Below are 27211 nucleotides of genomic sequence, written 5' to 3'. Positions count from 1 at the left end.
CCTGAGAGGTGTGGGGCCCGGGAATCTGTATCTTAGTAACTTCCCAGGTGATTCAGATGCTCAGTCGGGTCTGAGAACCAAGGACTCTCCAGCCCTCCTGTTCTCTGAACCACTTCTCAATTCCCTTCTTGGTCCCAGAGATTTCCAGTTCCTGCAACAAAAGGAGTGAAGAGGAGAAAGAAGAAGCCAACAAGACCCGCCCGGCGGACCCAGCCTCTCGCCGGCCTTCCCCCTCCCTGGGCTCCCGGCGCCGGGCGCCAGCCGCCAGATTACATAACGGGCCCACGCGCGCTCTCGCGAGGTTTCCACCGCCCCCCTCCTCGCTCCACGTCAGAGGGAACCGGGCGGAGCGGCCAACATGGCGGAACGCAGGCGACACAAGAAGCGGATCCAGGTAGTAAAGGCGAGCCCTGGGGTAGGGGACTTCAGGGCGCTCGGCAGTAGGAGAAGCGAGGGAAGCCCCTGGAAGGGCGAGCGAAACCGAGGGCGACACAAGCTGGGGTTCCGCTGCGAGGTCTCCGGGTGCGGGCTGCGTCGTTGTGAGGGGCCGGGGGGGGGGGGCGGTGTTGGCGACGGAGGAGAGCGAGGCGGACGTGGTGGGGCAGCGGCGGAAAGCAAAAGGCGCCGCTTGGAGTCGGCCGCGGAGGCGCGGCTGCCAGCGTAGGGTTTCTGTGACTGCTCCGGCGCAGGCCTGCGCTGAGAGGTCGGCCTCCTCCCGAGCTCAGACACCGACCTCCCCGGGCTCCTCCCCTCCCTTTTCTGCCTCATTCTCTCGCCTTAGTTATCCCGAAATTAAGGCCATGGTAATTAGGGTAGAAGGAGATGGAGGACTGGTTGACCTAAAGCAGCCGGTTCTTTGTGCGCAAATAAATAGGAGGAACGTAGGAGAGGGAGTAATCTGGGTTCGGTCAGCTGCCCCGGGGCCCGGCCGACGGTCTGCCTATCCAGATGTTCAGTTGCGTATACCCTCCTTTCTCTTCAATGTTATTAACTTAATAGCCCAGTCGAAGCTTTCCGGCTCTTTCAGGCGATACAGTGTAAATAAACACAACCTCGTTGGTACTGCAGCGACCTGGTCATGCAGAAACCTTTCACATGCTAGTGTGTTAGCCTCATAACCTACATAACATCCCTCCCTTGTTCCACATATATGTTATCTGTGCATTTCTTCCCTGCAGTTTTCCCCCTGTTGTTCTAGCTTTTTGCCAAGAGGATTAAATAGTGGAACATCTTAGACTCAGGATGTTTTTTATTAGTCAGTTGTCTTATTTTATCTGCCTAGAAACCTTCATATGTCATCATAAATTGATAAAATGTTGTAATTTGTTAATATACTAATCACAAATGGTTACACTTACTTTCTGTTTCTTAGTGTTTCATTGCTTAGAATGACTTTTTCTATTTAGTGTTTTATTCCTCCATTAAAAAAAAAAAAAACTTTGTCACTTAATTGGCCTATACAGGTGATTTGAGCCATGCACGTTAAAAATCTCCGGAAAACTGTGAAGTACTAAGAAAAAAAGATGCCAGTGATAAGTAAATTTGGAATTTTGGAATTGAGCGGAAGTAAGAATGTAGTTCCTAACAGAGTACAGAAGACAGTCAAAAGGGGCAAATTCCCCCAAGTTCCAACAGGTCATCAAACCAGGGTTTAAGGTTATTATGGAAGAAGTTTCTAATTATACTATTCCTAGTTTCAGAATTTAGGATTATTGGTTGGGTGTGGATATATAATACTTTCATTAGAATTTGTATTGAAGTTGTTGGTTAGATTTGTAATTACTTAAATTTATGCATATAGTACATGTTATACTCTTTAATAGACATTATTTGTATATTTCAACTTTCGTTTAACATTGTTGTAAAGGTGATCCTTACTCACTTTTGAATAGCTGCTCTTTTTTCAGTTTTGATCTTATATTAAACAGTAAGGTAGATGAAGAAGCTGTGTGGTAGTGGCAGTGGCAGGGAGCTAAAACTTGGGCCAGACTGCCTGTTTGTACCCTAGTTTGACTAATTATTAGTTGTGTAACTTTGGGCAAGTTACTTCAATTTACAAATTTTAAAAAAGGATATGTACCTCAAAAAAGGGTTGTAGAGTTATTGTGAAAAATAGGTGAGTCAGTAATTTGTTATTAAAGGTTGTAGAAGTTAGTAAAAGAGTGTTTGGCATATAACTCCTTCCTTTCCCTTCTCCAAAAGGAGGAAGGATTTAGGATAGTTTGTTTTGGTTTTTGTTAACCACTCTGATACGCTGAAGAAAGATTAACAGCTATCCAGTAAATAAACCATTAGGTTGTGAGTTCCATAAAGTATAGCTATTTACCTAATATTGTTTATTTGAGGATCAGATAAATACGTGAGGATCTTATTGTTAAAAATCAGCTTGACATATTGCTAAATGAAAATATATAACATTTATTTTTTTCCATCCTGGAAGTTTATACATAGCTGCGCTAGAATGTTGTGGAGATCTTGAGAGTGCTACTTGGAGTACTACTATGCAGTGTTTAGCAAATTAATAAAAATGTAAAATATAACATCCTTGGGTTTCTCTTCACCCACCCCGCCCCAAATCAGAAACTATAATATTGGCATCGCTTTAGACAAAAAGATCAAATGTAATGACAAAGTTCAGAGTTTAAGTTACAGAAGAGATTCTATTGTAAGACTTTTGGGCAAAAAGGTCTGTAATATCAACTGAATTTCCTGTTGTTTGTTACTTGATGTTTCATGTTTAGAAAAGATTTTTATGTTTAATAGGTTCAAGTGACCTTGAATTGTAATTTGTACATTGGGAGAAATGATTGATACAATTTCAGGGTTTGGAAAAGTAGCTAATTTATTTGCTTTTTCTAGTGTTACATAATTTCAGATTCTGATATCCCATCAAAGTTGGAAGGAAGGGGACTATTTTGTCACATTTTCTTCTTGGATTCACTTTACTGATCACTGAAAACTGGAAGTGTGCTACATGTTTATTAACGTTATAATAGGAAATTTTAATGATTGAGATTCTCAAATGAGAATGATGTCAATCAAATTAATGGACCATTTGAAAATAAATAATTTTAAGATTTAAGAAATGAATTATGTAAGTTTTTAAGAATATACAGTATGTGCTTGTTGGCTAACAAAGTGCTTACTGGTTTGGAATGCTGGTATCATGAAATATTAGAGTTGAGAAGGATTTTCAGATAATAGAATTTGTTTGGAATCCTTTTGCACAAATGCAGTTCTTATGTAAAAGCAGGATGATGGGCCCAAAGCCTTGTCACCTCAGTACCCCACTACCATCATCCCATACCTCAGGGTCCTTTAAGCTGTTTTTAGGACCAACATCTAAAAGTTTGCTAGGTGTAAAACTTATTGATCTAATATGTCACCATCATTTTATAGATAAACTAAGGTTCAGTGAGGTTATGTGATTTGATCCAGGGTCACTCGTCAAGGTAGTAAAACCAGACTTAGACCAAGTCTTCTAATTCCCAATTGAGTGTTCTTTCCACCTCCCCAGTGATAAAATAAAAATAAATTGTTCCGAAATGCTTTAATCCTAAAATTTTTATATTAAATTATATAACATAAAGTTTTAACATAACTTGTCCCTGCTAAAGAGAGAAACATCCCATTTAGTATTCTGCTTACGTGTATTCAGTTGAGTTTTGGGACATTTAAATGGCTTACTAATTCTTAGAACTTTTATAATCTTCATCTTAGTTAATTTTATTGCACCCATCTGTCTGCCTGGCAGTAAAACCCTGACATATCCTGGGCCTTGATGCTTAATTTCAGAAAAGGGAAGGAAAGAGAAAGTCTGTGACCATACAATCTGACTCTCTCAGACATTCTGAAGAAAATAGAAGGAACCCAAGAAGCCAGTCCTAAGTCTGAAAACTCCCCCAGAGGCTTAATGAAGGGCTTGCAATAGGAGTGAAACAGTGGGGTATTTACAGAAGGGCACTGTCATAGTCAAGATACAGAGACTCTTGAAAAGCTTTATTAGTAATATGCTGTGTGACTTTAAGCAAATGATTTATCTAAGGTCCCCTCCAACTTTCAGATTTTACTCTGTTAATCTATTTGCATTTCACAAATATTTTATACTGCTTGTATGAAGATACAAATTTATGATTTGTGAACTAATCTTTTTCTTTTTTGCTTCCTTCACTTGACAAATAACCAAGCTTATTTCTATTGAATATAGCAATTTAAAAAATTCTATAAGATTGAAGACTGGCTTATTGACTCTTTTTTTTTTTTTTTTTTTTTTAAAGATTTTATTTATTTATTTGAGAGAGAGAAAGCATGAGAGGGGGGAGGGTCAGAGGGAGAAGCAGACTCCCTGCCGAGCAGGGAGCCCGATGCGGGACTCGATCCTGGGACTCCAGGATCATGACCTGAGCTGAAGGCAGTCGCTTAACCAACTGAGCCACCCAGGCACCCCTTATTGACTCTTTATCTAATATTTTTTCTCAAAAAGGTTATCATAGGTACTGGCTAAAATAATATATAGTTAAAAATGGTAACACCCCTATTTCATTATTGTATTTGCATCTTGATCTAAAGTAAAAATAGTACTTGTTAAGGAACTTAAAAAGAATGTTCTAACCAAACTTTCAACTTATATAATTTTGGATTGTGAGTTGCGATAGCCAGCATTTTGGTATTTGGGTGCAAAGATGGCAGTCCAGCCTCAAAACCTATTGGCTCTTTCTTTGCTTTCTCTTTCTAAGACATTTGAGCTCACTGATTGAGCTATGAAGTTCTTTTCATTTGAGGGTTGATGAGCTGGCTTCTCTTTATTAGTGGTTGATGCTATTCCCAAAGGCCTTCACTTCTTGTTAGAAGGTTTCTAGAAAAGTTATGAAAATATTCTGAAGATTTGTTCACATCAAAAGGGAACAAAGAAGGGAAGTACTATAGTCTAATGTATAAACAGGAAGAGGATAAGACTGTTTTATACTCTTTAGGCTGCAGCAGGGGAGCAGTGAGAGTGAAGACTCCATGGCAAGATCTTCTATCTAACCAGCTTCCCACGGTCATGTTCTCTTGGTAGTTTTTTTTTTTTTTTTAAAGATTTTATTTATTTCTTTCACAGAGACACGGCAAGAGAGGGAACACAAGCAGGGGGAGTGGGAGAGGGAGAAGCAGGCTTCCCGCTGAGCAGGGAGCCCGATGCAGGGCTCGATCCCAGGACCCTGGGATCATGACCTGAGCTGAAGGCAGACGCTTAACCGACTGAGCCACCCAGGTGCCCCTCTTGGTAGTCTTTTATAGCAATCTTTCTTTCTGTCTTCAGAGCCCCAGCAGATGGCACAAATTCTATACTTTTCACCTAAAGGCATTCTACAATATGTATAACTTACATGTGATATAATGAACATTTCATAATTCACAAAAGAAAATAGAAACTTATTAAGGATCAAGGAAGGTTATCAGTTCTGTTATACCAATATCTTGATAGACTTCATTACATTTCTTATCATTTTCAAAGGAAGTTACTGATACTTTAAAAAAGTATCAATGTATAAGTAACTGTGTCTACTTGGGAAAGATTATCTAAGTCCATGTTTTCTGGGTCTCTTCTGTTCATTGTTATTTAGTAGTACCTTTACCAAGGAGGGGAAAGGAATAAAAATAGATTACTTGAGTCTATCTTGAGGTTGTTTGAAGACTTTGGTGAACTTGAAGTTAATTGTTAAAATGAGGTTTAAAAGTGTTGTGGATTCATGTAGAATCAGATTCCCTACTGTATAATAATAGAATGAACTTTTGCATTTCTTATGTATCCTTATATCAGATTTTACATGTGATGCCTCTGTCAAAAAATCATTAGATTAGTACATTTATACCTCTCTTTAGTAAATAGTTTGAGTGCTAGTATAGTATGAGTATAAACTTGTCACATATAAAGTTGATGTGCTTGGAAAATATATGTTTCTGGAAAATAACAATTGCTATTTTGGATAGTTGTAATAGAGTATAGGTATCACACCTTACAAATTTTGGTATTAACTGAAACACCCAGAGGTATTCTAAGGTATACACACAGTAAGTATGTATTTGAACAATCTATGTTTATTTAGACTTACGTCACATGGTCATTTTCAATCAAGCATATCCCAGTAACAACTTATTAATTACATAAAACTTGACAACAGATGTATCAAATGAGAAAAAAATTGAGCATATGTGGGTGTGATTATAAAATAGAATTGTTTCCATAAGCTAATTTATAGTATCGCATTATTTTCAACTATTTATAGTATTACTTTTTTGGCTGTACCATGAATATATGGGATATTATTTACTAATAGATGAGCCTCCTAGAAATGCATTGTATTATACAAGCACAATTAAATACTACCATTTAACATATGATATTAATACATATCAATATATTTTAGTGTGATTTCAAAAATTGAAATACAGACTTTTCACCGTTTAGTTTGTCAGAAAGTATATTTTGTGGCTAAGCTCCAAATCATTATGAACCTTGTAGCTGTTAGTGAACTTGGAGTGTTATATTTTGTTAATTAATTTTGTTAATAGTGTTAATTTTGAATTTGTAAATTTTTAAGATTTTATTTTTCTGTGATACATATTTTTTATATAAAATTAAAGGCTTTTTATTCACACAGATATTTGGTTTTTACTGTAGTCTTCATTTGGATTGAATGGTTTGAGCTTTTAATTTTTATTGTCACATATAACCCCCAAATGGGTTACTAGCAGAGTATAAGAATCATGCACTATTAATTGGGCAATTGGAAGTAGAGGAGTTGGAAAATGCAGAGGAAGAAATAGGAGAAGTAGCTACCAGCTGATTTAACAACCAAAGCACAGGCTTGCACTTCAACAAATTATTCCTTTTCAGGATAAAATTGAAGCTGGAAGCTTGGTTTTTTGTTTCCTCATTTTCATCAAACATAACTGAATTCAGACTTACCTAAAATTTGTAGGAAAACTGACATAAAGACAGATGATTTGAGTAGATCATTTTTTCTATTTTGTGTTATTAGAATGTCTTGTCTAAAACATAACTGTCTTTAGTAGCATTAATTGTTTTCAGCATCCTAGATTCTTGGCAGATAATTCTTTACTAATATTTGGCACTTCGTTTAGTTAAGAAACAGACCTTCCTGAAATCATTCACATTTAGATAATACATTGCTGGAAATAGTGCTTGAGTATGTATCATGCTTAAACATGAAATTAAAGACAGTACTTTTGTTACCGTAGCTTATAGCAATAAGACAACTTATACAAGTTGAAGATGTATACAAATGTAGACTGCCTTCATTTTCTTCAGTATATGGGTGGTGAGAATAAGTACACAGGAGGAATTGTCAACTTAAAGGAGTAGTTCAGAATGTAAGGAAATAAAAAGAAGATAGGAAATGATAAACAATGAAGAAAGTAATAGAAAATTTGGAGAAAGGAATGGAAGAAAGCAAACAGGGAAGGATTAAAGCAGCCTTTCCAAACTCTTTGTGTACTTCCATTAATGAGTTAAATTAGATTATAATTTATCTGTTTATTGCATTTTTATTTTTGCTTCACCCCTACTAGGGAAGAAAAGAAAGACAAGGTGAGAAAAGAGTCTCAAATAGTCTTATGGCTCCCACACTGAGACAGCTCTCTTTGGTTAATCTGAGAATTCCTCCTACAGTCTTTTGTCCATTGTTCAGGGTTCATAGCTTTGACTATTATTTAATATTTATTTATGGCACCTGTTTCTACTTACTTTGACATTTGGGCACTCACTATTGGCAACCTCTTAATCTTTTAAATTATTGCTTTGTGGCTTATAAAGAGATCAGGCAAGAGTGAAGGTGTAGTACAAAGTAGTTACCATACTGGAAAAACAACTCAAAATAAATAAATGCCTTGTAGCTGAGGCAAAGAGGCAGGTTTTGACCCTATCAACATGTATTTTAAAAAACGTGTAATTTTAAAAATCTCTATTCTGTCTTTTGTATACATTACGAGGTCTGCTCCATAGAAAGCTTGAAGAAAGACTTATACTTCACTTTAAAAGATTTGCCAAACACATCTGTAAATTCAGTGCGTGAATTTGTGAAGTAAATCATTATATTAAATATTCTTATTTTGCAGGAAGTTGGTGAACCATCTAAAGAAGAGAAGGCTGTAGCCAAGTATCTTCGATTCAACTGTCCAACAAAGTCCACCAATATGATGGGGCACCGAGTTGATTATTTTATTGGTAGGATTATATCAGTAAAATGATACTAGTGTACATATTTTATGAAGATAATTAAATATCAGTTTTGTAGATGTTTTAAAAGTGCTTTCCAAGTATGCTTGATGAAGCTGGGTGATGGGCATATGACAATTGATTATTCTCTTCTTTCCTTTTATGATTGGAAATGTCAATAGCAAAAGATAAAAGGGGCACCTGGGTGGCTCAGTCAGTTAACTGTCCAACTCCTGATTGAGCTCAGTTCATGATCTCAGGGTTGTGAGATCGAGCCCTGCACAGGCTCCTCACTGGGCATGGAGCCTGCTTAAGATTCTGTCCCTCTCCCTCTGACCCTCCCCTGCTCTCTCCCTCTTAAAAAAAATAAATAAATAAAAGAAAGTGCTTTGTAATACCATTTGTTGCAAATTTTAAAAATAAGATTTATTTTCAGTATTAATACTACCTTTTGTTCAGATAGTATATGTACTTGAAAATAATCTTTCTTTAAAACTCTGGAGTAGAATTCAGCGTGAAACAAGTCTGTTGGAACTAATGTGGGAGCTTTGGTTCTTCACATAATCCAAAGAACATGACTATAAGCTAATGTCATCTACAGTATAGCCCCATAACTCAGCCACTAACCACTAAATGGTTGAGTTTGCCTGTCTCATTGATTAAGATTGAATTGCCATTACAAAGAAGAAATTTTGTTATCTTCCCTTTCTTTAGTGTTACGATTAATGATTTTGATGTTCATTAAAAATAAAAATAAATGCTATTCTCTTCCGATCTAATATATTTAGCTTCTTCTGGTGGTAGCAGTAGATTTTTCACAGAGCTTATTTCTCAGTGGGTAACAGTAAAGCTTGATAACAGAATTTCCATTACCATGGGAGAGGAAGATTTTTGGTTTGTTTAGCCTACATTTAATTGTGATTATTTGATTAAGAGTGATACTTATATTTATTTTAAATGTTTTTGTTTAGAACATTTTCCCATAACATTTTACTTAATATTTTTGAATGTCAGTTATTTCCCAGCATTACTTTAAAAAGACCCTTATTGCTTTGTTTCATAAATTGAGGTTTTGAGGAACTGTTTATTTATCGTGATCATGTCCAACTCATTTTCCTCTGGATTTGGTTTTATTTTCTGATGCCAGAATGTTGATATTTGTCTTATAAATTATTATTTAGACAGACATAAATTCCCATGTATACTAAATTTAAAATGACAAATTTCTTCTTCAGCTTCAAAAGCAGTGGATTGCCTTTTGGATTCAAAGTGGGCAAAGGCCAAGAAAGGAGAGGAAGCTTTATTTACAACAAGGGAGTCTGTGGTTGACTACTGCAACAGGTAGTGTTTATTTCTTAGTGACGGATAACATAAGTAGTAATATCAAAATACTTGCCATAGTCCAGAAGCTCCTTACCCATTTTTATTATTAAATCTAGTGATATTACAGCATAGCTCAAATAGAACTTTTACATGCAACCTGGATTTTTTCAGTACCTCTGGAAATGGCATTTATTTGGTGTTAGATATGATATTTTCATAATTTTAATTTGTGTTCTATTATGTTTGTACATTTGCCAGGCTGACTGAACTGAAAGATCAGCAATAAAAATCATATACCAGTGCCAAAAGTAACCAAAAAATTCTTTTCTAGGGCAAATGGCTAGGGAGTCTTTTCCAGAACTTTGGCAGGGATTCTTAATAGACCTGTTATCCCTCGGTTGGTTGGTTGGTTGGTTGGTTGGTTATTTTTGTGCCTGCACGGGGTTATTAGTCAGGTACCCTTCCTTATTTTGTTCAGTGATTGCTCATGTTTTCCTGGTAAAATCAAGGCAACTACAACATCTGCCTTTTCTTGATTCCGTGGTGAAGTATCGATAGTTCAGTACAGGTCCATGTTTTTCATAATTGGTACTTTGGGAAACATCAAAACTGAAGTTTATAATCAGTAGGAATTTAACATTTCAAATTATTTTATAGCCTTGGTAGTGAGATACACAAAGTATTTACTAATGTATTGTTTAATGGCATTTAAAGTATCAGTCAGATGAGACCCATTTAAAAACCACTGTTTCACAACCTGGTTTTAAAACTGTGAAGTTAAAGAATTATCAAATATTTCTTAAAATTCTTAATTGCCAAAAACTAAAGTCACTATTGGACCTTTCAAAAACAATGGAAGTTTCACTGGTGGGGCAGGAATGAGCTAACAGTGGTATAACTGGCATTTTTCTCTACAGCCATTTATGTAGAACTCCAAAGTGCAAATTTCCCTGCCTGCCTCAAAGTAGATTTATTTTGTATATATGGTGTGAAAATTAAGAGATGCTATACATGCAAAAACAGAGAAGTTAGGTAATTTACCCAAGGTCACACAGCTAGTAAGTGGTAGAGCCAGAATTCTAAATCCAGCACTCAAACTCCATAGTCCATGCTCTTAACCACTGTGGTATACTGTCTCCTCCAACAAAACGAGGATGCATTTAATGAAACAAAAACTAAGATGAAGGATTCGTCTGTGAATACTATTTGAATATTAAATCTGTGAACCCAGACAGAGCAGCCAGTATTAACCCACATCTCTTGTCATTTTAGGAACCTTCATACCATGTTCTGTGAAAAGCCCTAAAGACCTAGAGATACACTCACTTTTCATTGTATATGTTATTCCCATTCATGTCAGGTTGTTTGTGTCCTTTCTGCACTAAAATAGAGAAGCATAACCACCTAAATTCTTCAGAGCCACTTTTGATAACAAGCATGGCCAGCCCTCATGGGTTCCAGCCTGACTACAAACAAAACCAGGAAGGGACATTTGTCTAGTCTCATTTTATGAAGCTGATAAGTGGACTTGAGGGAGTCTGAAGAAAAACAAAAGAGAACAGGAAGGTGTAGGATGGTACAAAGCAGCCTTTCCTAATATGCTCTGTGCCTCTTAATGGCCTGATTTGAGTATGAACCTTTGATCTAGCACCATTCTAACTCCATGTGACTTTGCATCTCCAACCCACTAGTCCAGTAATGTCCTTCTCACTCTCATTCATATACCACTTAATAAAACTTCACCATTGCCACATAGGTGAAAGTCTTAAACACATGTCTGGCTTCAATAAATGTTTATAAAACCTGAAAAAAAAAAGTAAGAGGTGAGGAAAAATATAAGCAATTTAATAATTTTGTACAAGATGCTTTTAACAATCCATTTAAATTTGTCAAATATCTATTGTATTCCAAGCCCCAAGAATACAAAGATGACTGTGACTTGGTCCCCATCTCCAAAGTACATATTCTAGCCTATTAGAGAAGAGTTATGACTAATTACAGTGCATTGCGTTCTGTAAAGAGGACAGGGATGAGAAAACTTCAAGAATGGCTTCACAGGGAAAATGTTTAATCAAATTTTGAAACATAAATAGGTAATTACTTAGGAAACAATGGGAGAAAGGACAGTCAATCCTGGCAAAGGGGACAGAACATACTGGGAGAAGGAAGTAGTTCTGTGAAAATGTAAGAGAGCTTTGTTGAGTGATTTGTACTATATGATGTGTTAAATAAATGGAGACACTGATTTTATTATAATAGTAAATATCATCTCACTTTTCCAGCCATAGAGTGAATTGAATTAGGCATTCTCTAAAGACCTACCAAGGAATAAGTCAATAATTTTACTTATTACTGAATAGATTGATGCTGTAATGTAATAATATGAAACCAAAGTGTGTGTGTGTTTGTGTGTGTGTGTATTCCATAACTATTAAACAAAATTAAGATTTTGCTATAGCAATAATAATGCTAACTTTGAGTACATATATTCCAGGCACCATGCTATAAACAATCTGTGTGCTTCTCATTTAGTCCTAGAAACCCCTGTGAGGTAGATACCCCATTTTAGAAATTTTACTAAAATTAAGTAATTTACCCAAACCCACACAGTTAGTTAAGTGGTAGACATGGTATTTGAACTCATGTACCTGAATGTGAACTTTTCAACACCAGTTTGACTGGTTAATAGTCTGCAGTTGACCCTTGAACATGTCAACCCCCACACAGTCAAAAATCCATATTTTCAACTCCTCCAGAACTTAACTACTAATAGCCTACTGTTGACCGGAAGCCTTACTGATAACACAAACAGTTGACTAACACATATTTTGTATGTTACATGTCTTATATGCTGTATTCTTACAATAAAGTAAGCTAGAGAAAAGAAAATGTTATTAAGGAAAACATGGGGGGCACCTGGGTGGCTCAGTCGGTTAAGCATCTGCCTTCCTCAGGTCATGATCCCGGGGTCCTGGGATCGAGTCCCACATCAGGCTCCCTGCTCAGCAGGAAGCCTGCTTCTCCCTCTCCCACTCCCCCTGCTTGTGTTCCTTCTCTTGCTTTGTCTCTCTCTGTCAAATAAATACTTAAAAAAAAAAAAAAAAAGGAAATCATGGGAAAGAGAAATGCATTTACAGTGCATACTGTATCTATCAAAAAACAAACCACATGTAAATAGATGTGCGTGGTTCAAACCTGTGTTGTTCAAGGGTCAGTTGCACCTGGGTTAATAGGTATTAATGGTAGAGTCTTTGGGACATTTCAGACAGTTGCACAATTTTATGCTATATAGATCTTCTGAACAAGTAGAAGTCCAAATGAGAAGACCTAAAAGTTAGTTTTGTGGAGATGTTCATGGGGTGGACCTAATTGGGTAGCAGAATAAAGCCCAACCAGGCAGTTGAAAACACAGATGCCTCAGAGGGCACAGCATAATGACCAGAAATAAGTGGTCACTGGGCTGGAAGGAAGCATAAACTTAACAAGTGGTATGATGTGTTGGAGCAGGTATTAGTGGAGGTAGAAAGGTGGGTAGTCAACAGGCACAAATAGTGGCAATAAGACCTAGCTTATAGGTTGTGTTTGGGTAGTTGTACATTATCAAGGAAGGAATGAAGGAACAAACCAAGAACTCTGAAATTGGAACATAAGATTTGAAAGGATGGCTTTTAGGTAACAAAGGTAAGGGCAACCCAGTTTCTTGAGTAGGATTATGAGGTTAGAAAGGAACTACCACCTAGATTGACTTAATTTTGGGTCTTCTAAGTTTATCAGATAAAGAAATGAATAAAGCAAAGATCTCCTAAGTAGTTTATAGTCTAGTGAAGGGGGCAGACAGACATAAATTGTATGTTAAGTTAGAAGATAAATGCTATGGATAGGATAAGAGGAAACCAGAGGGAGGGCTGGGGTGGGTTTGTAATTTTAAACAGGATAGGGCTAGTTGAGAAGGTAACATTTGAGGGAAGACTTGAAGGAAGTGAGGGAACATCAAGAAAGACAGCTGAAGACATGATTTAGGTCAGTCAAATCATGGGCACATTTTTAATCTGCTAACATTTCTTAAACTGTTGAATTTCCCCTTTCTTATGTCTGCTCTTGAATTTGAGACTTAACATTAAATAAAACAGAATCTTGATTTACTCTTATGAATTCAGAGAAAAGTTTCATAAGGATAATTCCAAGCCTATAATCTGTTATATCTAAATTATATAGTTGAAAAATGATGAAAATTAGGTTGACAAAAATTTTATATAATCACATTGGCAATACAGGGTTTTTTTTTTTTTTTTTAGAGGTGGAGTTAACTATTTTTCCATTGATTTACTGGTTGTAATTTCTTTTGTGAGTTACCAATGTAGTCTTTGCTCATTTTATTTGGGTTTGGTGTTTTTTTCTTTTCAGTCTGTTATCTGTATAGTTGGTAAGGAACGGAATGTCATACCATTTTTTCCATAGGCTTTTAAAGAAGCAGTTTTTTCACCGGGCACTAAAAGTAATGAAAATGAAGTATGATAAAGACATAAAAAAAGAAAAAGAGAAAGGAAAGGCCGAAAGTGGAAAAGAAGAAGATAAAAAGAGCAGGAAAGAAAATCTAAAGGATGAAAAGACGAAAAAAGAAAAAGAAAAAAAAAAAAGATGGCGAAAAGGAAGAACCCAAAAAGGTGATTACATTTAAGTAAAAATAAATTATTACATGCATATGATCACTGGCATATGAGCACTTTTGAAATGCTGTGCAACAAGCACTTAAAAGATAACTATATTAGGGTTCTTATAAATACCATGGTTTAGAATTTTTATCTCTGTGTCTCAAAAGTGAAACTTTTTTTGACTTTGTGAATGTCTTACTGTTTTTTGCTTTTTGTAAGTGTTTTTTTCTTCTATTTTTTTTTTTTTTTTAAAGATTTTTTATTTATTTATTTGAGAGAGAGAGAATGAGAGAGAGCAAGCACATGAGAGGGGGAGGGTCAGAGGGAGAAGCAGACTCCCTGCCGAGCAGGGAGCCCGATGCGGGACTCGATCCAGGGACTCCAGGATCATGACCTGAGCCGAAGGCAGTCGCTTAACCAACTGAGCCACCCAGGCGCCCAGTGTTTTTTTCTTCTAACTTGTGTTTTAATAGGAGGAAACTCCAGGAACTCCCAAAAAGAAGGAAACTAAGAAAAAATTCAAACTTGAGCCACATGATGATCAAGTTTTTCTGGATGGAAATGAGGTGAGAGTATCTAGCTTATAAATAGAAATCCAGTTTTCCATAAGACTTTTTAGAATTATCTTTGGTAACTTTACTAAGAAAAGAAGTACTTTTGGTAAATCTAACCATGTAGATACTACTCTTTTAAAAAAAAAATCAGTAATTTCTCTGAATTTAGAATTACAAAAAATGTATAAGAAAATTAGTCAGAATTAGGTTTAGCTGTCTATGAGTGATAGGAAATCTGAAATAACAGTGACTTAAAGTAGATGCTTGTTTCCCTCTAATCAGTGAAGTCTGAAGGTAAGTAGTACAGATCTGGCAGCTCTATGGTGGAGCTGTTTGAGGCAATTAGTAAAGGTTACCTTATGGTTCAAAATGACTGCCAGCCTCATAGCTGCATCCAGAGGAGGAAAGGAGAATGAGGGACATGCCTCCTCTTTAAGGACACCTTCCAGGAAGCTAGCAGTTGCATTTCTGTGTGGATTCCAGTGGCCAAAACCTAGTCACATGGTCATGGCCTACCTGCAGTAAAGTCTTAGAAATGTGCTTTTTATACTGGTGGTCATTTGCCCAGCTAAAATGCAGTATTTCCTTTACAATCAAAGAAAAATGGGTAGAAGGGTTAATGGAGAACACCTACAGTTTTGTGCCTCTTATAATCAGACACACTAGGGGCCTAAAATTTTCAGCATTACTTGATGCTTTACTCAAGGAAATTGTTTTTATTTCTTTTGTAATGGGAGATTTGTGTGATGGTAGCCTTCCATGAAGATTGCTTAGTCATTTAACCAATACAAAAACATTAGTTATATACTGGCCATTGAATTCTTGTGGATTTCAAGACCTATTTTTTCTGTTATACTTAATATAAAAGTAGTATATATAAAGTAGTGGTTCCTAGAACTATGAGTTTGAAATTCTGGGAAGGCTTTTCAGAAGATATGTGCTCTTGGCTCATTCCAGACATACTTGTATGAGAATCTATAGTACGGAATCTAAGGGTGTGTGTGTGTGTGTCTGTTGTATAATATGTTCCAGGGTGATTCTGATGTGAACCCCTGGTTAAGAACCACTGTAATAGAAGACCACAGGTCTTCCCTAATGTGAAAGGTCAAATACCTTCAGTTAAACATCAAGCATTAGCTGTATGCAAAGACATTTTTATAGGTGCTCGGAATAGCATGATAAATAAGATAAATTCTTTTCTTGGAAGTGCTTTATACTCTAGCAAAGATACAAGCTTTTACACATTACTGTATCACAGTGTGGTGAGTGTTATGATTTGAGAACATCAATTAAGAATATTAAGTTTAATCAAGACAGGATAAGGAGAGTCTGGAGACCTTGAACACTTGAGCTGAGCTTTGAAGGACGACTGGCAGATTACCAGGTACACTGGGAAGGAGTTACAGATCTATTAGGTGAAGGAAACAGCCTGAGCAAAAGCAGGGGTGCTTGCATTCTTGAAAAGACTATATTTTATTCTGTAGAAAGCAACATGCTTTTAAACTTTTAAAGCTGGGAAATGTCTTTAAAATCTTGGTTTTTAGAATGCTAACTGGCAGAAGTGAGGTCTGTGGATCTGATTTCCAGGGGAAATGTGCAGTTAAAAAAGAGGAGTGGAATCCCCTGTGTTAGAAGTAGAACCAAGTCAAAAAGACAATAACGAAGAACTCTGGTCAAAATAAAATCAGGAAATGGAAGAGTACTGATATTTATAGAAACTAAGATAAAACTAGGAGTTTTAGATGGGGATTGAGCAGAGTTCTGATTGTTCTAAATGAGGTAAACTTCTCTCGTGTAAAAGTAAATCAAGCTTTAAAGCAGTGGTTCCCAACTTACAGGCTACAGACCCTCCCCAAGGGAGTGGGCAATGTAATTATTGCAGGTAGTCATAGAATCTTTATGTTCAGTAAGCATGAACTTCATTAATGATTCTTTGCATTTCATTGATCGAGTCAACAAGGTAGAGTTGATTGCTGCTGGATCTGTAATAGGGCCTGGCTGGATCTATCTTAACTGTGCTCTTAGCCCAGACAGCTTCTACTTATACAACTGTACCATTACATTAGGGACAAAAAGTTGTACAGTTGCTAGTCTTTGGGTTGAGAATAAGTAATGGTTGGCACACATGAACAAATTGTTAAGTTCATGTAAGTATGTGGAAATTTACTTAAGTGTATTACAGAAGTTATAATTTTGAAAATAATTTTCTAACTAAATGAATACCTAAAGAAACCCTACTACTGAAGGAAGGGTCTTGGGAATTTGTTTACCTTAGGAAGTAGTTCTTATATGTTAAGAAGTTGAAAGCAACTGTAGTAGAGGATATAGAATTAAGCTTAACTTTCTAATGTAACCTTAAGCACTGGGGTTTCTTGATTTTTCTAGGTATTTGTGTGGATCTATGACCCAGTTCACTTTAAAACGTTTGTCATGGGATTAATTCTTGGTAAGTACAGTCTCTAAAATTTAGAAAGGAAAATAAAAATACAAAAGCCATAAAGAAAAATATTCAACATAAAATAGTTATTTTAAAAGAGGTATACTTTAAGTAAAGTCAGAAGATAAATGATAAGCTGAGGAAAATAGTTACAAGACATGAAAGCAAACATTAAGAGATTAACAACCCCGTAGAAAAATAGTAAAGGTAGCCCACAGAAAAAAAAATACAGTGATCAATAATCATGAACAAAACGTAATCACACATAATAAATATACATTAAAGCAACCATGATTAAGAGGATTACAAAGTTTCATAGCACCGAGTCTTAGTGAAGGTCCAACATTTAACAAAAACCAACACTCTCCAACAGTTGATTGTATGTCCATTGTTTTAGTTTTAAGGAGAACATTTTGGTGATGTCTTTCAGATTTTCAATGCACAGACACTAAGCAGCTGTGGTGCTTCTAGGAATTTATCCCATGACTGTTCTTAATACAGTTATACAAAGTATTCAAAAATGTTCATTGACACATTATTCTTTTTTTTTTTTTTAAGATTTTATTTATTTGAGAGAGAGCTCATGCACTTGACCAGGGTAGGGGGGTGGGTAGAGGGAGAGCAAGAAACAGACTCCCCAGGTCCCCAGGGAGCAGGGAGCCCCCATGCGGGGCTCTAGGCAGGGCTCCATGCAGCTCCAGTACCCTGGGATCATGACCCGAGCCAAAGGCAGCCGCCTAACCAACTGAGCCACCCAGGCGCCCCTCATTGACACATATTCTAATCCAAGTCCCTCAGACTATATAGGGTAATTAGCAATTATCTTTTAAATTTTAAATGTCTATACCTTTTGACCTAACAATTATACTTCAAGAAATTTATCCTATGAATATCCTATGTATACTACCCTAATCACAGTTGCACAAATGTACAGTACTTTGGTATTTGTTGCACTGTTGTCTGTAATAGAATAAAACTGGAAACAATTCAAGTTCCTGCATAGGAGAATGGTGAAATAAATTATAGCACAACTGCACACTAGAATACCATGCAGCTTTTAAGAATTAGGTAGGATATACTGATGGAAAAATATCTAAAATAGATTAAATGAAAAAAATTATAAATGTAAGAAGAATATAAGCTCATTTTTGTAGAAAAAATATCCCATGTAGCTAGTTTTAATTATACATAGGCAGTCTCTGGTTGTATAAATTAGAAACATAATAGTAGTAATCTCTGGGGGTAGACCAATAATTGGATGAAGACTTCACTTTATACCTTTGGATTGTTTTTCTTACCACGGGTGTGTGTTATTCCTATAAGTTCAAGGTGGGAGCCTGGGAAGGAGGGTATTTAACAAGTAGAAAAAAATAGTCAAATAATAAGCATGATCAATATGATAGCATAGGATCCCATTCAAAATAACTCCGTTAAATACTACCCAAATTGCTAGTAACTGTTGATCACTTACTATGTACTAGTCACTTCACTGAATATTTTACATGCATTGTTTCATTTCATCCTCACGACCTTTAAAAAAGAGGAAGAAGCACATATTAAATATAAAGTAACTTAGCCTTGAAGGGGTTAAATAACTTGCCCAGGGTTACTTAGCTTAAAAATGATAGAACTAGAATTTGAATCCTGGTCTCTGTTGCTCTCAAGACCTAAAACCAGACTTCCGATTTATTCTGATTATTCCATGTGGTCCCATGGTACTTGGAAAAAAACTGGAGATGTTTGTATCCAGTTTCCCTAACTACCAAAAAACTATCAGAATCACCTGCTGAGCTTTTCAGTCTGTAAATGTCAAAGCTCCACCTCAGACTCACCCCTCCCTGAGGGAGGGATCTTTGGAATCATTTTTTAGTTAGTGTTGTTTGGTGATTGTTTCTTTAAGCTGCCCTATTCAGTAGGCAGATAATTCAAAAAATAAGACAGACATTGCTTGAAAACAGTAGCAGTTGATCATTTAAGGAGCTATCAATTTCACATTTTTAGACACTTTTTTCTTTTTTTTTTTTTTTTTAAGATTTTATTTATTTATCTGAGAGAGAGAATGGGAGACAGAGAGCATGAGAGGGGAAGGGTCAGAGGGAGAAGCAGACCCCCCGCTGAGCAGGGAGCCCAACGTGGGACTCCATCCCGGGACTCCAGAATCATGACCTGAGCCGAAGGCAGTTGCCTAACCAACTGAGCCACCCAGGCGCCCCTTTAGACACTTTTTTCTAACCATATGTAATTTGTACTAGAAAAAATCCTAACCTAAAATCAATAGTGAAAATGTTAAGTTGAACTATGTGAAATGGCTAGTAATTTACCATTTTTTACCTATAAAAATGGCAGTTTTTTATGTTTCAGTGTGTTTGCCTTTCAGTTGTGCCCCCTAGGAAAATACTCTCTGTTATTGCAACCACGCCATTTAAAATTTTAATCTCAGAGTTATCTGTGTAACTTTGTCATTTCTCGTTCTAGTGATTGCAGTGATAGCAGCCACCCTCTTCCCTCTTTGGCCAGCAGAAATGAGAGTAGGTGTTTATTACCTCAGTGTGGGTGCAGGCTGTTTTGTAGCCAGCATTCTTCTTCTTGCTGTTGGTAAGTATTGTTATCAGTAAATTAGACCTTAGTAAGGTAGATACCAAGCAGTTGGGACTGCAGTCTGGAGCTTCAAGTAAAGCTTAATAGCAAAACTAATGTAGACAAATGAAGTATATGGACCTACTTTTTGGGTCATATCCCAAAACTGACTCGAGTTTGAAATAGAATATGTACCTAATTCAATTTGGTCTATTGTGAAGAAAAAGTATTTAATGTCTCTTAATCTGCATGTAGATCTGTTTTAAAGTTTAGCCACCACAAAGACTTTAATATTTTTACAGGGGTTGATCATTTATGAGGCGCAATACTTTAGGTAAAGCATTTTTATATATTGACTTGAGGCAAATGAAACTTGTATTAAATATTTAAGTTCTCTGTGTGTATTCAATAAATGATTCTAAACAATTGATTTGCCATTTGGGGAAAAATTTTGCACCCGTATACCAAAATAAATTCTAGATGCATTAAGGGGTTTTAAAATGTTTTTTAAAAATCAAACAAAGCATAAGTAATGTTTTTTTACACTTCTGGATGAATAGGGTCTTTATAGCTAAAAACAAACCAATATAAAAATAACTCACTTCAAATGAGGAAATTAAAAAACAAATGATTAATAAATACATTAAAAATTCTCATCACCAGTAATCAAACAATAAAATTAAGATAATGAAGTAGTTTTTTGCCTGTTTAATTAGGAAGTTTTTTTGTTTTTTTTTTTAAATGGAAATACTCAATGCCAGGGAGGGTTTGACTAGAAGGAAATACACCTAAATATAAATAGTGGTGATAGTTGTGAATACTTTTAAGGTTGTTCTTTATACTTGTCTGTATTTTTTACAGTGAGTATGTTACTTAAACTGTGAAAAAAACCAACAAATATTATTTTACTTAAAATCCTAGTCTTTGAAGATTTTCCCATATAGGGTGAGCAGGTCTAATTTAACTTTTACTTTGAGAAAGAAATGGGAATTTTTCTCAGCTTATCTAAAGTTGTATATTGATTTTTAAACTTCTATATATAATTCTTTGGTCCCTGTAGAGTTTATATTGGCATATGGTACTAAGTTCTGATTATTTTCCCCAAATGACAAATCCACTTTCCACCAAGACATGAGAAAGTACTTCCTGTACAGAAAGAAAAAACAACATCACAGTATTGACCCAACGTCTGTTGTTAGAGGACGTACTTTGATTATCCGAGCTGAGCACATGTTATTCTGAGGTTCTGTGATATATAATATCCTATATTATAAAGCATTACTCATCTATTCCTAAGCAATTTTCCTCTGCATGTCCATTCACCCTGGACATCAGGGTGTCCTGAGTTAGTGCCACCATCCCTGGACCCAGTGGCTCATGTAGTATTTTCATTAAATTTATCATGTTTATGGGCCTCCCTTTTCTCTCTGTGATCTCTGACTGTGTGAAGCTTTCTTCACCCACCTTTCATATTTTCCCTCCTCTAACTTAGTCACCTTGAGGAAATCCCCTGATGCTTCTGCATATAACACAGCACATTTGTAGGCCAAGAAATTATATTTAAGATTGTGAAGCAGCTAACTAGTGGTAGTATACTACCCGCGTCAAGAATGAGAAGCTATAAACTTTGACCTAACATTAGATAGGATCAAACTGGTTATCTTCAGGTTCTCAAATCCCTGAAAATTTAGCTCTTTGAAAAACTTCAGTGAAGATTTAACTCTACTGAATAGAATTACTTATCTTTTATTTAAACTAGTATTCACAATAAGTTATAGTTATTATATCATTTTGCTCTTTAAAAATACCATTTTTTAGTAGTTTTTTATCATTTTTCATTTTAAATATACTATGAATTTAAAAATGCATTGTGGATTAATAATCTTGTGAATTAAACTATAAAACAAACCCAACATTTTGTTTATGTTAGAAAATGCAATTCCAAATATACTTTCTTTTTTTTTAAATTTTATTTTATTATGTTATGTTAGTCACCATACATTACATCATTAGTTTTTGATGTAGTGTTCCATGATTCATTGTTTGCGTATAATACCCAGTGCTCCATGCAATACATGTCCAAATATACTTTCAAATAGTTTTCATCTGTAGCCCACTTATAAACTAGATATTTATTTTATATTATCCTGTGAAATATTATATATTGGTCAAAATTATATTTGGTGCGCCTTTGAATATGTATAAGGCCTTTGACAGTTTTCTAAATGTGTCCTTTTTAGTATAAGAGCAGTATGGCAGTACATACACAGTGGTTTTCCCATGATTGTTCCATGTTTGCCCCTGGTAATCTAATGCCACATAAAACCTGTTGGAATTTTGCTGTGCGCAATTTATATATGTGGAGAATTTAAGTTTGTGTCATTTCTGTATTTTTTTTTTTTGGATTTGAGTCAAGATTTCCAATTATGGACTTGAGTCAAGATTTCCAATTATGGACCATCTGTCTTATAACCCTACAACGTCTATCATAGTGTCATAATTTTATTTGGAGTATTATAGTATCATAATTTTATTTGGAGAAAAAAATATGTGGTCTCCTTAAAAAACATTCATTATTTCTTTTTATCAGTGAAATTTATTCTTAAATCATAATTTCAAACATATTTGCCTTTTCTCTTTGTACCTCAAAAGATATCAACGTGTACAGACTTTTAGAATATTTATGTTCTTTGTGAAAATAGTAATTACTACTTCATAAAAGTCAAGGCAATTATAACCATTTCCTTTTAGTTATCCCAAGCAGACTAATGGAGGAGGCACAGATAGCTGAGCTTTTTTCAGACCTGACATGAAAATGGTGATATAATTGTAAAGAAAATGAAAAGCAAAACAAACCAAAATCTGTCATAATTGTTTGTCCATAACATTCACATAATTATTATGACCTTAAAAAAAAAACAAAAACAGGAAAAATCACACAGCTCTGTACAATTGGTAAATTAAGAGAAAACTATATGAAATACTGAGGCTTGTGTTTGTGAAAACTCATTACTATAAACTTTAAAATTCTCAAATCCTTCCATTATCTAACCACAGTTTTGAGTTTGAGTTTTGAGAGTAACCTCAAGCCCTACTGTTTTATTATTTCCTAATATTAGGAGAGGAATGGTCCCTAAATAAGCAGAAATTAGATAACTAATTAACAAAATTGTAGCCAGGAAAAGTATGTTCAGAAGTATGTAATTTTACTTAGAAGACTTACCGTTCAGGCAGAGTAGGCACATGCCTTGGATCCGTGACATATTTAGGGCCCTGTAGAAATGTATTTTCATTTCTTTTAAAATCAGAAGTAGTAATATGTACACATGTATATAGTAATGAACCTATGCATATTTGTATTTATACCAATATGGTCATAAAGAGTATAATTTTTAATATTTTTTTATGGAGGAATTGCCTCACAAAGGCAAAAGTGCCTAGAGTCCAGGAAAGTCATGATGCAGCCTTGTTTTTTCCCTTTTAAGGGCTTCTTAAAATATCCTTCATCCCTGACTACATTTATTTCCTTTTTCTTATACCATGGTCTCATGCATACTTAAACGTCCAACTGAGGCTATGCTTATTGATCTACGACATAGCAAAGTGTGCCCTCAGGATCAGAGCAGAATGCTCTGCACCAAGGATACTGTGGTTGCTGCCATAAACTAGCCAGGATTTAATTGTTTATATTCAAGGTACATGTAATGTGCAAATAATAAACTTTATGAATGTTTTTTCAGTTTTTTGTTAAATATTCCCCATTATCTGAGTCAATGCTTGAATTATTCAGTTAGAGACATTTTTTTCCTACAGCTCGTTGCATTCTGTTTCTCATCATTTGGCTCATAACTGGAGGAAGGCACCACTTTTGGTTCTTGCCAAACCTGACTGCTGACGTGGGCTTCATCGACTCCTTCAGGCCTCTGTACACACATGAATATAAAGGACCAAAAGCAGACTTCAAGAAAGATGAGAAATCTGAAACCAAAAAGCAACAGAAGTCCGACAGTGAGGAAAAGTCAGACAGTGAGAAAAAGGAAGATGAGGAGGGTAAAGTAGGACCAGGGAATCATGGAACAGAAGGCTCAGGTGGAGAACGGCATTCAGACACAGACAGTGACAGGAGGGAAGATGACCGATCCCAACACAGTAGTGGAAATGGGAATGATTTTGAAATGATCACAAAAGAGGAACTGGAACAGCAAACAGATGGGGATTGTGAAGAGGAGGAAGAAGAAGACAATGATGGAGAAACAACTAAATCTTCACATGAAAAATCATAACCTGACTAATTTGGGACTAAAAGTGCAAGAGGTTGGATTTTCTATGTTGGCTGATCATCCTAATGTACACATTTGTAGCATTCTTTAAATCCATTTGCTGAAATCCAAACAATTATATTCAGTCCTTCATTTCATAGAATATTATTATTGGTACAGTCTGAAGCCATTTATAAGTTGTATCTATTTGATAATTTTACAATAAGTAGGTCTTATTCGTTTTGATAGTTATCAAAAATGCATTTTCCACAATGATATTTAGATTAATGGCATTTTTGATAGTTGTATGGCTTTTTACTATTAGATTAATCAAAATAAAAGGGATAAAAAAGAAACACCAACATTTCAGATTATGCATAGTTATATAGCCATTTCACAGTTTCTTTAAAATGAAATGCTTAAACTCCTTGTTCTTGATGGTTAAGCTTTGGTTGAGTATAAAAGTATACCAGGAAATTTCTAAGATTCTGAGTTAGCAGGGTTCAAAAGCATTTTGTGGAAACAAGCCAACTAGTAATACAGCAGCACTTTTAGTTTAGCTACAAATTCTCCTTTTCCAACTTAGGAAATCCAAACTGATTTGTACATCTGACTCAGAGAAAGATAGTCATCTCCAACAGAGAAAGCAAAACAGCATTGGTTGGAAGGCGATGGCTCTTCTTCCCATTTCCTTGTCGTAAAGTAAAATGTATTCTGTACATAATTTACAAATAAACATTTTATTTTAATTGTTACTTATTATTTAGACATTTTCTCAACACTTAAATTTGTAAAATTAAGACCATGTAAGGGTATGTTTTTAGAGAAATGGAAGTTTCAATAACCCACAGAACATCTGTGATCTTTCTACAGCAGCTTCAGTTTTGTGCCAACATTCCATGTATTTGAATATGAGTTAAAAAGATCCTTATTAAATAAGAGCAGACTTAAAGTAGCTGTTTGTATGCCTTAATGTTCATTTTGATTTATCTTAAATCTCTACATTCAGAAAGGAGGTACAATATTATCAGACCAGGAGGCACTGCTATGAAAGATAATTTACTGTTCTAAAATATCAATTTAAAATAAAGAACATAAAAGAAAACATAAGAGAACCATTGGACTCTAATTGCTTTGAACTAGTTTTGCAGTTTGATTTTATGTCTTGCATACCTTAGTTACAAATCTTTTGGAAAAATCTTGTGTTTACCTATGAGCATAATATCATTCCTTGGACTTCTACTCTTATAAAATGATAATGAATATTAAATTATTTTCCTTCAGTCACAGAGCATTTTGCTTTGTAGTTGAAATAGGTGTTATGGGTAGGTCTTTTTTTTTCTTTAGGCTGTTTACCATCTAGTGTTTGACTAAAGATGTTAAATTTTTCTAATTGTGAAAAAAGACATTTTCTGTATACTGACACCTTTTATTAAACATGGCTTGACTGCTTCTTTATAGTATTCCTTGTAAGTGGACAGAAATATGGCTATTTGATGTTAATGCAACTCTGTCAAGGCTGCAAACAGTCATTTTAAAAGTTTCCTCCTAGCAAATGTTCGTTGATTTAAGTGCCTGGGTGTTTTCCCCCTCACATTTTCAGAGCTCTACTGCTTACTTCCACAGTAAGAGTATGCATAATTATAGCTTCTGAGCTTCTTAATCACCAGTAGCACTAATACCTATTTTGGGGTATGGTAATGGTACCAAAATTGTTTTTTCAAAAATAAAAAAATGACTTAACTTTTACTACTATGATAATACCCAGGCACTCAATATTTATCCTAAAGCTCTTATAATATATGTAGTATGTCTAGTCTTAAAGACATCTGGAGCATGGCAAGAAAGTCAGCTTCTCATTGATGTTTGTGGATTCTTACAGAATTTAGTACAAATTTTTATATATATTTGGTGGTCCCTGGGGAAAAATATCATTCTTACTATGGTTAGAAAGTGAGTTAGAAATTTCAGCTCAGTGTCTTCTATTCAAGGTTGTATACTTTAAACAACTATAAAAATCAAAAGGCTGCCACTATCAGACACCTCAGAAGAATAGCTGGCTGTCTTTGTTGGCTAACATTAAATATTCTTAGGCCAGAGCATGGAGGAGCTGTTTACATTAGTCAATGAAATGGTGATTTTTTTTTTTTTTTAAAGGAACTTCAAGTTTGCTATGCTACTGTAAGTAGAAGCATGAAGCTTTTGGATAATGTAGGATTTATTGTGGAGTAGATACAAATTGGCCTAACTAAGGATTGAATTAACCAGCTGAGTCCAGGTAATAAGAATAAAGCATATGTAATTGTTCTTAAAGTCAATGTATTAGACTGTTTTCACTTTTCCCTCCCACTAATTTTAATTTTCCAACTATATGGCCTTCTAGACAACTTGAATTGAAATAATTTGGATTTAGTCAAATACTATTCAGAAACTAATAAATTTTAATGTAACACATCAAAATTATGCAGTGGTGATGGGTTTTAATGTTCCTCCGCCCCTTTGGTTTTGCATTATAAGTACCAGTTAGTTGCTGACATAGCAAAATCATCTTTTGTAAATTGAATTTTCTTTTTTGAATCTTTATTAGGAACTGGAAGATAGCAAGTACAGTTGATTGTTGTTCTTCGTGGCAGTTAGATTTTATAGTCACCACTAACACAGAATTAATGCTGAACCATTGCTCCTAGGGGAAATACAGGGCTATTGTTCTGCAAGCCTCTGGTCACATTTTTATCAACTAAACAATACATAAGCTTGTTTCAGGTGTCTGTGTTTTGTTGATTTACTAACATTGAACTTAGGGTCAGCAGCCCTGTAACTTCACGCTTGACTAAAGCTCATCTAACACATGTTATTTTCTCCATGAGGCATGTCACAGCCTTCTTGTATACCTATTACGAGCATTAGACACCCTTCAGCACTGCATCTGAGGGCCATTTTGAATAGGGAAATCACCAAAGAAAGGACAAAAATGCAAAAAACGTGGCACTAACTAGAGCAAAGGATACTCATTTATAATATGAGAGCTGAAGTACTTTGTTCAACCTCAAGTGGGAACATATGCATTGAGCAAGTCAAAATTTTCACTCCACAGGTGAGCGTGAAAACACCAGGAAAGTTTAAAGAGTAGGCAAACATCCAAACACCGAATCCATGAATAATGAGGCTCAATTGTACTTAATTATATT

General features: G+C 35.4%; 1 protein-coding gene across 1 annotated transcript; it reads left to right on the top strand.

The window, feature by feature from the left end:
- The first annotated feature begins 322 nt into the window (after positions 1–322).
- On the top strand, positions 323–27211 carry SEC62 (SEC62 homolog, preprotein translocation factor). Its single transcript, XM_032407245.1, is given in 9 exon segments — positions 323–394; positions 8122–8230; positions 9457–9562; positions 14003–14171; positions 14173–14208; positions 14670–14762; positions 17136–17196; positions 19663–19782; positions 23578–27211. Coding segments are annotated over 9 exon segments (1200 nt in total). The 5' UTR covers positions 323–358; the 3' UTR covers positions 24048–27211.

This window comes from Phoca vitulina, unplaced genomic scaffold, assembly GCF_004348235.1.
Source record: "Phoca vitulina isolate PV1807 unplaced genomic scaffold, GSC_HSeal_1.0 scaffold8, whole genome shotgun sequence".
Classification (NCBI taxonomy): Eukaryota; Metazoa; Chordata; class Mammalia; order Carnivora; family Phocidae; genus Phoca; species Phoca vitulina.
This window is presented reverse-complemented; position numbering and strand designations above follow the sequence as displayed.